This window comes from Primulina tabacum, chromosome 6 (assembly GCF_025594145.1).
Source record: "Primulina tabacum isolate GXHZ01 chromosome 6, ASM2559414v2, whole genome shotgun sequence".
In the NCBI taxonomy this organism is placed as follows: Eukaryota; Viridiplantae; Streptophyta; class Magnoliopsida; order Lamiales; family Gesneriaceae; genus Primulina; species Primulina tabacum.
The window spans coordinates 2,113,248-2,128,599 of NC_134555.1; the positions used below are offsets into that span (position 1 = coordinate 2,113,248).

A 15,352-nucleotide genomic window follows, 5' to 3' on the forward strand; every position below is an offset into this window, starting at 1 on the left:
AAATGATTCTTTCGGGCTTTTTTAAAATTTTATTCAGTGCTTTAGTTTTTTTTTATTTACTCACTTGGTGAATTAAAGTTTTTAAATTCGATTTTTATTCTATATATACATATATTATGTTTTGTCCGTCATAATTCTATATATATTTGAATTAATATTAATTATTGTGTGAGTGCGTGTCGGGCAATTGATGGGAAATTCTTAGTGTTGGTCATATTTAAAGTGGAATAAAAGGCCATGTGAATCAGTCAATACATAAAACACAAACAAAAAATTCCAAAAAACTGCCTCTTCAATAGATGTGCGTATGACATTTCAAAAGGACCAATAAAAGACAATTTACCATTCTAATTAATCAATAAGTTAGAATAATGACTTCAAATATAATATATATATATATATATATATATATATATATATATATATATATAAAATTTGTGTGTGAGGTTTGCACGGGTCGTATTTTGTGAGACATATATCTTATTTGGGTCATCCATGAAAAAATATTAGTTTTTATGCTAAGAGTATTACTTTTTATTGTGAATATCGGTAGGGTTGACCCGTCTCATAGATAAAGATTCGTGAGACCGTCTCACAAGAGACCTACTCATATATATATTAATTCTCTTCCAAATTTAATTTGGGCCGTTTACATAATCTTTTGCCCTATTTGGATATAAGCCTTAAATGATCTTCAAATAATTAATTTAAGCAAAACAATTCCTATAATTATTTTACATGAATTAAGAATAAATTTAGACATAAAAAGGTGTAAATTAACTCCAAATTTAGAGGGGTTTCCATATGATAAGAAGAAAATAATCATAGAATCTCACACGCGACAAATGTTGTGGGAACAATAGGTTAAATCGCACCCGAACTGACTCGAACTGGCAAGGCCTCGACAAGAACCGATGTTTTTGCATTTGGGATTCTGCTCCTAGATCTAGTTGGCATGCGGGAGGGGCTTGTAATTTCTGAGATGGACGGCGCGCGAAGTCACATTGGTGGACTGGGTGGTGGAGTGCATGCAAATAGTCAGCATATTTGATGCAGTTGATGTTAAATTATATAGTTGAAGAGATGGAAATAGTATTGGGACTTGGCCATTTTGTGCTCCCACCTACCCAAAGGGGAAAAAAAAGCCTATTAATGAAGTATGTCAATGGAGATGAATTGCTGCCATTGTTGGATAAATTAAGCTCAGTTGGTTCGAGGAGAAGTGTTGAAATCACATCAAGATTCTTGGCTTTCGGGTCGAGTGATGGTATCAACACCAATGCATCACGACTCATTTTCTGTAGGGGAAATGTCTTCTATTTCATACCGGCTGATGAAGATTAATAGCCATTTGTGACATAAAAATTTCATTCCATCTACTTTAAATAATCTGATTTCACGTCAATATCGGTGTGTGTACAATGTAACATAATTGATATTAAAACAAATATTTAAGTGCTTGATACCCAAGGGATGAACCCATCAAGATCTGGCCTAAACTCCCGGCCCATCTCTAAAGCCCAAATGGAAGACAGACCCATCAAGGGCCCATGTATTCTCCTATAAATATCAGGTTTGAGTGTTAATTTGAAAAATTCACTATATTGTTTTCAGCAGCACCCTTAGCTGCTCCCTCCATATATCCTCAGTCACTGACTTAAGCGTCGGACGGGCTACACCAGGACACCCTCCTGGCCCCCTCCCAACGGTCTTATTCGTAATTTCAGGCTCAGGGTAATTGCAAAACCTGCGTCTGGACTAGTGACACTAGCTGGAAGCGGACCCTAAATTTTCCGTGAGTATCACTTGGCGCCGTCTGTGGGAATATTTGAGTTGAGATGTAAAGATGGTAGGGAGGAGAGGGAGTAGAAGAGTTAACTCAGCGTCATCGCGTCCTCAGAGGGGACCCGAACAGTCTCATGCTGAGGCGAGGCAGGAACAACCCCATCAGGAGACAAGAACTGAACAACCTCGTCAAGAGACCAGGGTCGAGCAACCCCGTCCTAATGAAAATATGGGGAACTTGACCCTGAAGCAGTTGGGTCAATTTATCACTCGGACAGTGGATGAAGCTATGAAGAGGAACCAAGAAGCTGTGTTCATTGAAGAGCAGGCCACTCGTCCAGGAGCGAGAGGAAAATGTTGAGGGCCAGCAGAGCAGAATTGAAGAGACCCAGCCCCTCCCAAGCGAAGGGAATGCAGAGATTGGAGAGATGTGGAAGGAAATACGGATGTTGAGACAACAGGTGGGAAGTAGAGCGTCGGCCCCCAAGAAAGGAAAGTCCTTTTTCGCTTGCCATTATGAAAGAAAGACTTCCCCCGAGTTTCCGACAACCGAACGTTGGAGAATATGATGAACATACCGACCCCGAAGAGCATTTGGGGAGATTTGAGAATGCGGCTCTGTTGCACCAATATTCAGATGGAGTCAGGTGTAGGGTTTTTCTGGGCACGTTGGTGAGGTCAGCCCAGCAGTGGTTTAACACTTTGCAGCCCAACTCTATACGTTCTTTTGAGGACTTCTCATATGCCTTCTTGCACCGATTTGCTAGCAGCAAGAGGCACCAGAAAAATTATTTGAGACTGTTCGTGATGAAACAGCAAGAGAATGAAACTTTACGAGAATTTGTCCAGCGTTTCAACAGTGCAGCGCTGGAAATACCAGCGGCTACATCCTGACATCATGATAAGTGCCTTCACACAAGGATTGAGGGGAGGGGAGTTTTTCAAGTCGCTGGTCAAGAAGCCCACGTCAAGCTATGATGAACTGTTGGCTCGAACTGAGAAATATGTAAACTTGGAAGATGCCCAACGGTACAGAAGGATGGAGAACCGGCACGGAGGAAGTAGAGTTGAGGGAGTGGAGAAAGGAGGAAGGAAGAGGGGTGCGGGGGAAAGAGAGGAAGACAGAACTAGAAGTAGAGGTTAATTCTCATCACATGTTCCCCTGGATAGGAGTCGTGACGAGGTGATGGAGGTGAGGGAGCCCGAGAGGAGGTGGGAGAAGTCACGAAGGGTTGAGTGCAGTGCTAGATTTCCTTCGCGAGACAGATGAGAAGGATCCGCATCCGGGAGTCGACCGAGGTCTCACCCGTCCCCTAGACGTGGTCAAGGCCCTCCATGGATAAATCAGGGGGTTGGGGAGCAGAGAGGGGAATGTCGAGGTCAAGATGTCCTTCAGGAGCCCGTCGAACCGAGGAGGGGAACGAATGAGGATAATCACCCTACGAGAGGAATGATTCATATGATCTCGGGCGGTGCTACTGATGGAGGCTATGGGCGAGCTCGGAAAGCACATGAGAGAAGATTGGAGAACTTTGAGATATATAGTGGTGCAGACTTACCACAAGACCCCGTCATCAGCTTTGGGCCGGAAGACCTCCGAGACGTTGTGACTCCACATAACGATGCCTTGGTGGTGACGGCCACCATTGCCAATTATGATGTGGCAAGGATAATTATTGATAATAGAAGCTCCGTGAACGTCTTGTTCAAGAGCACGTTGGATCAAATGAAGGTGGAAGAATTTGAGTTTGAGCCGGTCTCCACCCCGCTGTATGGGTTTGCAGGACATGCCATCTCGCCGCTGGGTCAGATTACTCTTCCCATATCTTTGGGACGTGACTCTCGGCGGGTGACAAAGATGATAACATTTACCGTAGTGAATACTCCGTCATCGTATAATGGAATCCTGGGGCAGCCAGCCTTAAAGGATTTTAGAGTCGTGGCTTCCACTTATCATCAGAAGCTTAAGTATCCTGTGAGAAAAGGAGTTGGAGTCTTGTGCGGGGACCAAAAAGTCGCACGTCGTTATTATGAAAGAATCGTGAAGAAAGAAGAAAAGAGAGGTCGCGAGCATTCGCATGGAAGCTTGAGCTCAGTCTTACAGTTGTAGAGTCATTCGCAGAAGCTTCTAAGTGGGTAACTTTGTCCTGTGGAGATACAAGAGGAGCAGAGAAGAAAGTTAGAGAATGCGCTGGGTAATGCTCTAAAGAGGCCCGGGAGCACTTATCACCTTAGAGAATATTAATCTTGACTTGAATTTTGCTGTATTTCATTTCTAAATTTGTCTATGTTATCAGTTGAAATTTAATAAAGCCAAGTTCTTATATTAAGTTCATGGATGTTGTTGTATTGTGAGGATGAAATAAATTTTATTTTCCTACTAAGGCATCGCCTAATAGAGGAGCAGCGTATAGAAAAAAAATTTCATTTTCCTACTAAGACATCGCCTAGTAGAGGAGCAGCGTGTAGAAGAAAAATTTTATTTTCCTACTAAGGCATCGCCTAGTAGAAGAGCAGCGTGTAGAAGAAAATTTTTATTTTCCTGCTAAGGTATCACCTAGCAGAGGAGTTAGAGGGTGAGGATGTTGAATTTTTATTTTCCCGCTAAGTTATCACCTAGCAGAAGAGTTAGACGGTGGAGGCGTTAAATTTTTATTTTCCTGCTAAGTTATCGCCTAGCAGAAGAGTTAGACGGTGGAGGCGTTGAATTTTCATTCTCCTGCTAAGGTGTCACCTAGCAGAGGAGTTAGAGGGTGGGGGCGTTGAATTTTCATTCTCCTGCTAAGGTGTCACCTAGCAGAGGAGTTAGAGGGTGAGGAGGTTGAATTTTTATTTTCCGGCTAAGGTATCACCTAGCAGAGGAGTTAGAGGGTGGAGGCGTTGAATTTTTATTTTACTGCTAAAGTATCACCTAGCAGAGGAGTTAGAGGGTGGGGCGTTGAATTTTCATTTTCCTGCTAAGGTATCACCTAGCAGAGGAGTTAGACGGTGGAGGCGTTGAATTTTCATTCTCCTGCTAAGGTGTCACCTAGCAGAGGAGTTAGAGGGTGAGGAGGTTGAAATTTTATTTTCCTGCTAAGGTGTCACCTAGCAGAGGAATTAGAGGGTGGGAGGTTGAATTTTTATTTTCCTGCTAAGGTCTCACCTAGCAGAGGAGTTAGAGGGTGGGGACGTTGAATTTTTATTTTCTTGCTAAGGTATCACCTAGCAGAGGAGTTAGAGGGTGAGGTTGTTGAATTTTTATTTTCCTGCTAAGGTATCACCTAGCAGAGGAGTTAGAGGGTGATGGCGTTGAATTTTTATTTTCCTTCTAAAGTGTCACCTAGCAGAGGAGTTAGAGGGTGAAGAGGTTGAATTTTTATTTTCTTACTAAGGCATCGCCTAGTAGAGGAGCTAGAGAGTGACGAGGTGAAATTTTTATTTTCCTACTAAGGCGTCGCTTAGCAGAGGAGTTAGAGGGTGACGAGGTGAAATCTTTATTTTCCTGCTAAGACGTCGTCTAGCAGAGGAGCAGAGGAGTTAGAGGGTGACGAGGTGAAATCTTTATTTTCCTGCTAAGGCGTCGTCTAGCAGAGGAGCAGAGTTTGGCCGGAGAAATATTAAATTTTCCTGCTAAGGCATCGCCTAGCAGAGAAGTAGAGTGAAGGAGGAGAATTAAATAAAAATTTTCCTACTAAGGAATCGCCTAGTAGAGAAGCAGAGTTTGGGAGGAGAAAAATTTATTTTGTTTGTCGATTTATTCAGAAACAATCATTCACAAGGGAATATCTCTATTGTAACCTCTTCGAAATAAAAATCTCAACATGCTTGGGCGGGGCTTACGAGGGGTGAGCACGAGGGCAGTGCTAGGGCGAGAGGATGCGCGCTGGGGAGTTTGGGGCGAGGCTGCATGAGGGCGAGGGGCGAGGCTGTGCACTGGGGCGTTTGGGGCAAGGCTGTGCGAGGGTTGCGCACTGGGGCGAGGCTACGCGCTGGGGAGTTTGGGGCGAGGTTGCGCGAGGGCGAGGGGCGAGGCTGTGGGTTGGCGTGCGCTGTGCAGGCGAGGCGCGCGAGGTAGGTGAGGGGTGAGGGAGATGGGCGAGGCGAGGGAGAGGCAGGGCGAGGGACAGGGCAGGGGCGTGGGCGGAGAGGGCCTTGATGGGCGAGGGCGAGGGGCGAGAAGCAGTGGGGGCGAGGCTGTGCACTGGGGCGTTTGGGGCGAGGCTGTGCGAGGGTTGCGCGTTGGGGCGAGGCTACGCGTTGGGGAGTTTGGGGCGAGGTTGCGCGAGGGGCGAGGCTGCGGGCTGGCGTGCGCTGTGCAGGCGAGGCGCGCGAGGTAGGGGAGGGGCGAGGCGAGGGAGAGGCAGGGCGAGGGAGAGGGCAGGGGCATGGGCGGCGAGGGCCTTGATGGGCGAGGGCGAGGGGCGAGAAGCAGTGGGGGCGAGGCTGTGCGTGGGAGGGGTGAGGCGAAGCGAGAGCTCAGGGCACGTAGATAGATGTGGGCGAGATGGTGTGTGGCTAAGGGGCAGAGCGCGCGGGGTGGGTGAGGGCGTGTGGCTGTGGCGAGGTGTTGATTGGAATGAAGCGATCTGACAAAGAGGCAGAAGAAGAACACACAACTCACATGTTGTAAACCGAGAACAACACAATTAATCGAACTTTGAAACTACGATTCAGTTCGACTCGGGAGGGGGAGACTGGTGATACCCCAGGGATGAACCCATCAAGATCCGGCCCAAACTCCCGGCCCATCTCTAAAGCCCAAATGGAAGACAGACCCATCAAGGGCCCAGGTATTCTCCTATAAATACCAGGTTTGAGTGTTAATTTGAAAAATTCACTATATTGTTTTCAGCAGCACAGTTTGGTCTAAACTATATTATAAGCACTGATACTCACGAAAAATTTAGGGTCCGCTTCCAGGTCAGCGTCGGAGGGGCTACGCCAGGACACCCTCCTGGCCCCCTCCCAACGGTCTTATTCGTGATTTCAGGACTAGTGACACTTGCTGGAAGCGGACCCTAAATTTTTCGTGAGTATCAGTACTTATAATATAGTTTAGACCAAACTGCTAGCATGTTCTTGCGTGACCTGGTATGTCACACAGAAATGCGAATTCGGATTTTCATCGTGAACGTTCAATGTAACATTATTGGTCAAGAAAACATATACGAGCGCAGGAACATGCGCTCGAAACATTGATTCATGCGACATCTAAAACGTGATACAAGGAAAAGTTTACATAGTTCTGAAAAATTGCTATTAAAATTCAATTTTTTTTTGGTTTGTTAGTTGAATGCGAAGTGCTGCCACTCTTGTTAGCTCCGGGCACGGTCCGGCCCTTGGACTTCACTATTGAGTGGTAGAGACTACGAAAGCCACAGCCTTTTACGTCGCTAACACCAACTGGTCGAGAAAAACTAGCATTAGAACTCGGAGGAGGAGAAAACAGCAGTTTCTTTTGTGCTAGAGATGCAGCAGCTAGAGCTTGAGCATCTGGAAGAAACCTTTGTATCATGAAATCGGGAGACTGGTTGGCGTCGTCAGGCTCCTCGGTAGAACATGTTTTGCAGTTTTCCGCAAAGCCTTCCGTTGTTTCGGCTAATGAAAATAAATCAATTGCTTCATTACCTCCAAAGCCATCAACACGGTTACGGAGTTGATCGGCAATTTGGATATCTTCGTGAGCTCCTAGCCCTTTTTCAACTGCTGACGGCTGCCACCGGCTGGAAGGCGGAGGAGTTGGCGGTGTCTGATAGATGTTTCCTGTGTTGGCAGGGATTCGATCCCAAGAAAAGGGTGCCGCTGTGTTGATGGCGGGGGAGTTGAAATTTTCTTGCAATAGATTGACAGCGAAAGGGCAGTTCAGTTTTCTGGTCCGCTGCCTTTTTAGAATATGTTTCTTCTTGTCTTCCTCCATCTGTCGTTACTAAACATTATTGAGTTAACCAGTTCGACTATTTAAGGGTAAAGCTAGGCTGAAGTAGTTGATTGACAGTTGGGATATGGGGTTTCTCGTGTAGCCCACTAAAAGTTTGGCTTTTAGGCTAAAAGCAAAGGTCTATCTATTGTGGATGGGATTACATACGAGTTACGTGTACATAAATAGATTCGTACGTATAATTTTGGTCTCAATTTTTTTTAAACGGAAAAATTTTAATTTACTAATGTCAATTGTCTTTTCTCTCATTCGATGTGGTCCGCTACAAATAATATGAGAAAAATTCCATGTAATCTGTTGCTGCGTGTGACAACAAGCACACGCAAACCGGATGAATGTATCAAAAAGCGTGGAAGTATAAAGGGTTACGTTGCTGTTTCTGATATTCACGACTTCTCCTAAATTGTTCTCATTGAAGTCCAAAGATGTTACTTCACAGTTTATCGCAAACTGATGGGATTTCTCCAACGACATTATTTGCTAGAGACAGGAAAATAGTAGGGGTCGCGAAAACGCCCATGTTCACTGGAGTGGCCTTTTCACAGTTATCGTTTGAGAAATCCATGTAGCAAGCTGAAGCTAGAATAATTCAATGGGTAACTCATCCACTGGCAGGTTCCGCTTTTGGGTGCAAGTCTAGTGCACCGAGATTTGTAGGCATTTTGAGGATTTGGTAGAAATGCCAAGGCCACAATAAGAAATGTTTTATAGGCCAAAGAACACTCCTTCAAATCCAATCTCCCCATAGTTATTTGAGAGTACACTAAGACGCTAAGATGCCTTCGAGCCAGAGCCAAACTTGCTTTTTTGCACTCAGTATTTCACATTTTCAGTTGTGTAACATTATGATTAGAGTCTGAAATTTGAGAGAAACTGGAGAAGATCGAGAGTCTACATGCCAATAATTGTACGCAAGTTTTCCAGCCATTAAATAGTTAAGAGCTTTAGTAATCGGACGGGGCTTAGTAATTGGGTTTCAAAATTGCTTAAGCTTGGCTTATACAATCATATGCCCGCTTTTCTGCACCTCGCACGGGCCTCGCACGGTACCTGGAAGGTTACCCAGGCACATGAGGCGTGCGCCTAGGAGCTCGCTCTTAACAACTATAATCTACAAAATCCAACAGGGAATTTCTCCCTTGAGCTGGTTGTCGGACAGGTCCAAAAATTTTGATTGGTTTTTCCCGATCAGTATATAATAGTTCAGATTTCAAGAAGCTAGAGCTAAAACTTTGAGGATGGGAAATTGGGAAATTTTTAACCATTACCGGTTGCATCAATGGTCAAACTGTTGAAATTGAGTAATGTTCCCATGTTCATCAATCTTTTTCCTTGGCAAGTGAGTGCCACTGAAAGTCATTACAAAGCAGAACATAAAATTCCTTGAGTTGGAAGAAACATTCCAGAATTGCGAATAGGAGGCCCGTATCAGCTAGTAATGCTTAAATCTAGATCATGCAGGTTAAAATAACAGGGGAGAATCCCTACACTTGGAAAGTAAATTGGTCATCACTCATCCAAAATTTTTGCGACAAAGGGCGGTAGTAAGTGCATAGACCCCAAATAATTGAACACGAGATTGTTAAGGCTTTCAAAACGGTTGGAAGATGGTAGGTCTGTCTATATATGCGGGCTTCTGAAACCGTGGAAACGAACAAGGAAAAAGGTATACAAGAAATCCAACTAAACTACTCTGTTTTCTTGGTTGTTCTGGATGAAAGTGGGCCGGGGAACTTGATTATAATCCTTGTTTCAAATGGAACAAACCAAATTCTAGAAATCGTAATCAAACTCGATAGCGTATCAAAACAGAACAAAAAAGGAAAACATGAACCATAATGAGAAGACATTAGTAAAGCAAAATTGAGCATAACCAAATAAAAATCTCAAGCCAAGAAGACGTAACAACGTTCTAGTACAGATTAAATCCCACAAATTCGAAAATAGCATTGAGAGAAAGAAATAACACAAGGGCACTACTTAGATCTCTGTCTCATCTTTCGGCGCTTCCTCTTCAACCTCCTCATACGCTTCTTCTTCCACTGTTACAAATCACCACACAACACATGAAAGAAAAAATTGAAAAACAGATTTTAAAAAAGTCAGTAAAATTTATGCCTGTAATCATGAAAACGATGAATTTACAACAATTTACCTTGGCTCTCATGGCGAAAGAGAATTGGTGGCGAAATCAGAGCGCCTCCCTCTTGCAATGCGATGACAACGCGCAATTCCAAAAACCTAGAGTTAAAGCGAGTATTTATATCTGGTGTCCTTTTCATGGGGCAAGGCCCAATTATATTGGGCTTCTAGCAGCCCAGTTCAAGTTCATGCTCAACCCAATTTTTAATATGTAATATAAACGATTTTTCGAATTTCTTGTCTTTGGTATTACGTATTCTCGCATGTTTGATTTGAGTATATATTTTTATTTTGAATATACTGAGAAATTAAAATATACTTATTTTTATTTTTAGAAAATTAACTGTGGCGAAATGCGATTCTATCACATAAATTTTTTGAGAGTAGATCTCTTATTAGACGGTCTCATGAATATTTATGACGAATCAACCCTATTGATATTCACAATAAAAAATAATATTTTTTCATCAATGAATTAAATAAGAGATATGTCTCACAAAATACGATCTAGAGATCGTCTAACACGAGTTTTTTCCGATTTTTAACGGGGGGATTTGTTTTGTATAATAAGATATACAAGATTTGTTTGAAATGATCACAATCTAAAAATTTCATTATTCAAACAAAAAAATCCACGAGTAAGTCATCACAATCTCCCTATCATAAGCACGGAAAGATAGAAGGGGGCGACTTGCATTTCTTGGCATCTTCGCATGTGGAATGTGGCCGACAGAATTTACTAGCCATGTGATTAGGATTTTGATTTTCATTTCAGAATAGGCTTTTGTTTTGTCTTGATAAACCGTACATCAGCGTTTAGTATCGATATTATAAAATTCTCTACTGCTTCTTCAGTTATGTCACCTTGAAATGTAGCAAATGTTCCTCTCTTTGGTTTGTAGGCCACCAAGAATTTGTGTGATGACTTGAAACCTGATTTCTCGAAAGCATTTAAGAATGATTGGTGCTTGGTAGCATCGAGGAGAGAGTAGGAAATTGAGGTACTCGGACCAGAGGCTGCAGTCTGTTTTCTGGAGAATGATTTTTGAGACACCTAAAAAGACCAAGCAATGAAATAAACAGTGAGATTGCTGCTTCAATCATATCGTCACAGAACATAAGTAGGTTCTTTATAACATCTTCATATGTCGATACACCCATTAGTAAAAAAATCTTACTTACAGATTGTAAAATTCTTTTAAGGTTGTCCCTTTCTTGGGATGACCTGAACGCGCCAATTAAGCAGACGGGAGATCCATCTCCACATATATCATGAAAGTTTGCTCCTGTAAGAAAGCGTATGTGATTATCTCCTGATTCAGGATGGTTTGTTTTGGATGAAGCAACCTTCTCGTTTTTCTTCTCAAAATTTTCAAGTAAACCGCTGAGGTCTTGAACAGCAGATTTTAAATCTTTCACGACTACCCCAGATTTGAGAATCACTTTCTCCCCATTTGATAGCCAGCCGACAATAGCAGGAAGTGAATCGACCCCTAGCGCCCTCACAGAAGGATCAGAAACGTCGCGAACCTAAAAATAGTCAAGGTTATCATTAGTTCATTTTATATAGCAAACATCAAATATAAATCCAAGTTCGGTATATCGTGACAGGAAAGAAGTAATCACCCCAGAAACACACAAAAACTATTTATCGTAACGTAGGAGAGGGACACGCAAAATTACCACTGCATTGTAGAATGCAAAGCGTTTGTGGTATAAGCCACTAAGTGCCCGCCAGATAACAGGATTATTTTTCTTCGTAGACAAAAGTATCACTTTGGGCAATGTTACGGCTTCAGCAGCAACTTTGAACTGACTCAAGTTGACGCCCTTTGAAATTTTGGGTAAATTGTCTTGACAAAAACTTTTTAGGCCTTTCACATCTAAATCACCATTGTACTCAACCAAAGAGCCACTTTCACCTTTTGAGTACGAATAAACATAAACCTTTGGAGCTCTGCCTAAATGTACACCTAGCTCCTTGCAAAATGATGTTTCAGATTCACAGTTTATGCTTCCAACCTGTGTGTGTCAACATTTCCATACTCCATGAGTTGACGTTATCTAGATTAGTAGTATGTGAATAGAAAAAGAACTTGTACCTTCAATGCCCCCACCAGTGGAGCGGCAACCTCCTCTATAACAGATTCATAATCATAATATTGTTCCCCTTGGAGATTGGGAGAGTAAAATAACAAGAGCCAGCTCATCCCTCTGTCATTTATTTCTCTCTTATAGAATTTTGAATTTACAGATAAAATGCTCTTATCAGAACCCCGACCTCTGTATTGAGACCTACTTGAACTACCGAAACCACCAAATGGACTCCCTCCTCCCTTGCCACCTCCGAAAAGATTGGAAAATATATCATTTAAACCAAAACCAAATGAGCTTTGCCCACCATAACCAGGATCACCGCCAAAAGAAAAAGAGAATGACTTTGAACCTCCCTGTCCACCAGGCCCAAAATTAAATCCACTCTCTCCGGGCCCGCCACTAGTGAAATAGGTATATCCACTATGATCTCCAGAAGTTTCAGTATCAAATCCATGGTTTCCTTTTTCATCCCCAAAAAGATCATAGTTTTTCCTCTTCTGTTCGTCAGATAATATGTCATATGCTGAAAAACAATTAATATAAACAAAGATCAAGAGATTTTACCAAGAGAAGAATGTACCAGACCATGACCCCCAAGAGAACACGTATCAGCGAAAACAAGGAAATGAAAACAAAAGGCACGACCACCAACAACTCATTAGACATTATGTGAGAATAAAGTAGGGCAGAAATGTTTTCATTCTAAATAATATCAAACACGCACAAAAAAAAAAAGCAGAATCATGCTTGGTTATAAGTACGCTCATGTTATTTACTATTGCATTCTTTAAACAAGTTTGGCCTAACACTTTAATTTTTACACCAGCACGAATCCTTTCCAACCCCACCAAAGCACACCGACCGATTCTAAAGAATACAGTATTTCTTTTTCCATATTGGACAGTAGCAGCTGAATTTTTCAAATTGGCGGAGGAACTCAAAGTAGATGAGAATACTGTACCGTTATTAATCTCAGCAAACTTCTCTTGGGCACCCTTATTCTTGTTTTTGTCTGGATGATATTGGAGTGATAGTCTAACAAAAGACATCAACATGCAAAAAATCAGTCCAAGTATAAAACTTCCATGTGACCATAAGATTCAACCAAGAAGACCAACGAAACACAACAAAGAGCTCAAAATTGCAAAGCGGGCATGTACTTGTGAAAAGCTTTCTGAATTTCGCGTTGACTCGCACTGCGATCAACCCCAAGTACCTGATAGGACATATTAAACGTATCAAGTTAAAAAAAAATTGTAAAAAAAAGTTCTCCGTCAAATGATAAAAAGGTAAAGAAATTCTCAATGAAAGAAGCATAATGCTCAACTTTCTGTCCTGTTTCAAAATTGTAATATGTACTTCAGGTTATAAGAACCTCATATTTATACATCTTATTTATAATTGATAAAGCGAGTGTCTTATTCCCAACGGGAAGTAGATTTAACGGCATGTCATAGAACTCCATAATCGGCAAATCTAACTATAATTTCCTGCATATGCAAACTGGTACTGCTGATATTAAAAAAAAATTCAAAGGGAAGTTTGAACTTTTTCTCTAGCATAAGCATTAGACTCTTTCTAGAAGGCTAGAGTCCCACACGTAAACAAAGAAATACGGGTACGGCACCATTAATCAAGGGGACACCGGCACACAGGTGTGTAACCCTTCATCAATAAATAATCATACAAAATTTGAAGAATGCAACCAATTAATTCTTTGAAGAACTTAGCGCATTGTCCTGATTGTGCGAAGAGCCTCAATCGCAAGGAACGAAACCAACATGGATAATTTTTCAGCACTCCACAAATCCTAACTCCATCTTCTCCCAATCAAAAACAAAACACACAATAAAGGATAAGAAGATAATTCCGACAACAACAAAAAACTTGTATTAAAACCACGTGGAAGATTACCTTGTAAGGATCAAGCTTTTTGGATTCACAAGATATAATTAGCAGCAATCCGGCGGCAATAATCAGCAGTCCCAAACGAGCCTTCATGATTGAATCCTAAACAATCAACGCCGACACCTAATTTCTCACAAAAATTCCCTCGATGAAGCTTGTTTGATAAGCAACACGAAAGAGGACGGGAGAGGCAATTTATAGATTTGGTTTGGAATCGGGGCGGGGACGATTCTAGAGCAATAATGTGGGTACACGTGGCACTTTCAAAATTGTGCACGAGTTTCGCCCAATAGGATTTCAGCATTCCCGTCTTGTCGTGTTGCAGCTTTTTATTTATCACACAGTGACAGTGTCGTTTCATTTCTTCGTAGAGAAGAAATCAAATTTAAGTTATTACAAAAAATATTATTTTTTATTTTAATTATTATTAATTATTCTATGTTTGAATCAGATAAAAATATCTAAAAAAATATATAGATTCCTGAACAGGAAGGTAGTTATAATTTTTAGTTTGGTGGGTGAAATTTTGTTTCAATTTTTGTTGTTATGCCAATATATTTTGTAAAATTTTCCCTAGATATAATAAATAATTCACACAAATTAATTGTTCAGTTTGATTATAAAACACACAAATAGAAACCACTGAATTAAATAACTCCGATTTCTTTTGTGAAACTAGCGGAAAACAATGCAAATAGAGCAACTAAAAAATAGTAAGCATCCAAAATCAGTGAACTCCTCGACATAGATATCCAAATTCGATCTCCAACATCCAGAATGTACATCATAACGTCTTAAATACGATGTCAAAAATTCAGTTCAATCCAACATTTATATTTACGCAATTTGTCTTCTCAAGAAGATTGTGTAGAAACTATGCAATAAAACAACATATTATGTTCGTCGTCCGGAAACTGATTCAAATGACACAAACCCAATCTCTACCATTCCAAATTTATTTAACTGTCTTCTTAAATTACTGACCAATTTTTAGCTCGATCTAACGTTTCAATTTGTCACAAACATTTATGAAATATTATTGGTTTGCATAATGGAAATGCAAAAATACTTTCACTCTCTCTATCTTATAGTGTATTACTTTGGCGATTTATACATATGTATCAGACTACACAAATAATATTTTATTCCACTCTGTGCTACAAAATTAAGTTACACTTTGGTAAAACAAGTCTCGTTTGCACGAATTATTAAAAATTAAACGCATCAAACACTATACAGAACAAAACATGAAAGATGAAGAATTTGACTCACTTGCAACTATTGATATCTTAATAAGGTGCATAAGCAGATGTAAAATTTGTTTAATTTAGACATGAGAGAGACTAAGCTCATACAAAGATACAAGATCTGAATTTCATCGTGAACAAGTATGAGATTGAAAGTTTATTGAAATTTAACATTTCAAACTTATTATCGTCGACATAGATATCTAAATTCGATCTCCACCATCCAGAATGCATACCACGACGATTGAAATTT

The 15,352-nt window shown here is 41.2% G+C and overlaps 1 protein-coding gene and 1 long non-coding RNA gene across 2 annotated transcripts; both read right to left on the reverse strand.

The window, feature by feature from the left end:
• Positions 1–9,558: 9,558 nt before the first annotated feature.
• On the reverse strand, positions 9,559–9,988 carry LOC142547987 (uncharacterized). The gene is made up of 2 exons (XR_012820833.1): positions 9,861–9,988; positions 9,559–9,747 (listed from the first exon to the last, which is right to left on the reverse strand). It is a non-coding gene; the product is annotated as an uncharacterized LOC142547987 (long non-coding RNA).
• A 470-nt stretch (positions 9,989–10,458) lies between these two features.
• LOC142548616 (dnaJ protein ERDJ3A-like) lies at positions 10,459–14,106 on the reverse strand. The gene is made up of 7 exons (XM_075657034.1): positions 13,859–14,106; positions 13,105–13,160; positions 12,906–12,979; positions 11,950–12,467; positions 11,531–11,869; positions 11,030–11,377; positions 10,459–10,901 (listed from the first exon to the last, which is right to left on the reverse strand). Exons 1-7 carry the CDS (start codon positions 13,943–13,945, stop codon positions 10,614–10,616), a joined length of 1,710 nt encoding a protein of 569 aa, XP_075513149.1. The 5' UTR covers positions 13,946–14,106; the 3' UTR covers positions 10,459–10,613.
• Between the last annotated feature and the right edge of the window lie 1,246 nt (positions 14,107–15,352).

Excerpts from the sequence above, each read along its gene's own strand:
- LOC142548616 (XM_075657034.1), bottom strand. The coding sequence starts at position 13,945 with ATGAAGGCTCGTTTGGGACTGCTGATTATTGCCGCCGGATTGCTGCTA. Across the intron at positions 13,161-13,858 it reads AAAAGCTTGATCCTTACAAG|GTACTTGGGGTTGATCGCAG; the intron begins GTAATCTTCCAC and ends ATGTCCTATCAG. Across the intron at positions 11,870-11,949 it reads CACTGGTGGGGGCATTGAAG|GTTGGAAGCATAAACTGTGA; the intron begins GTACAAGTTCTT and ends TGACACACACAG.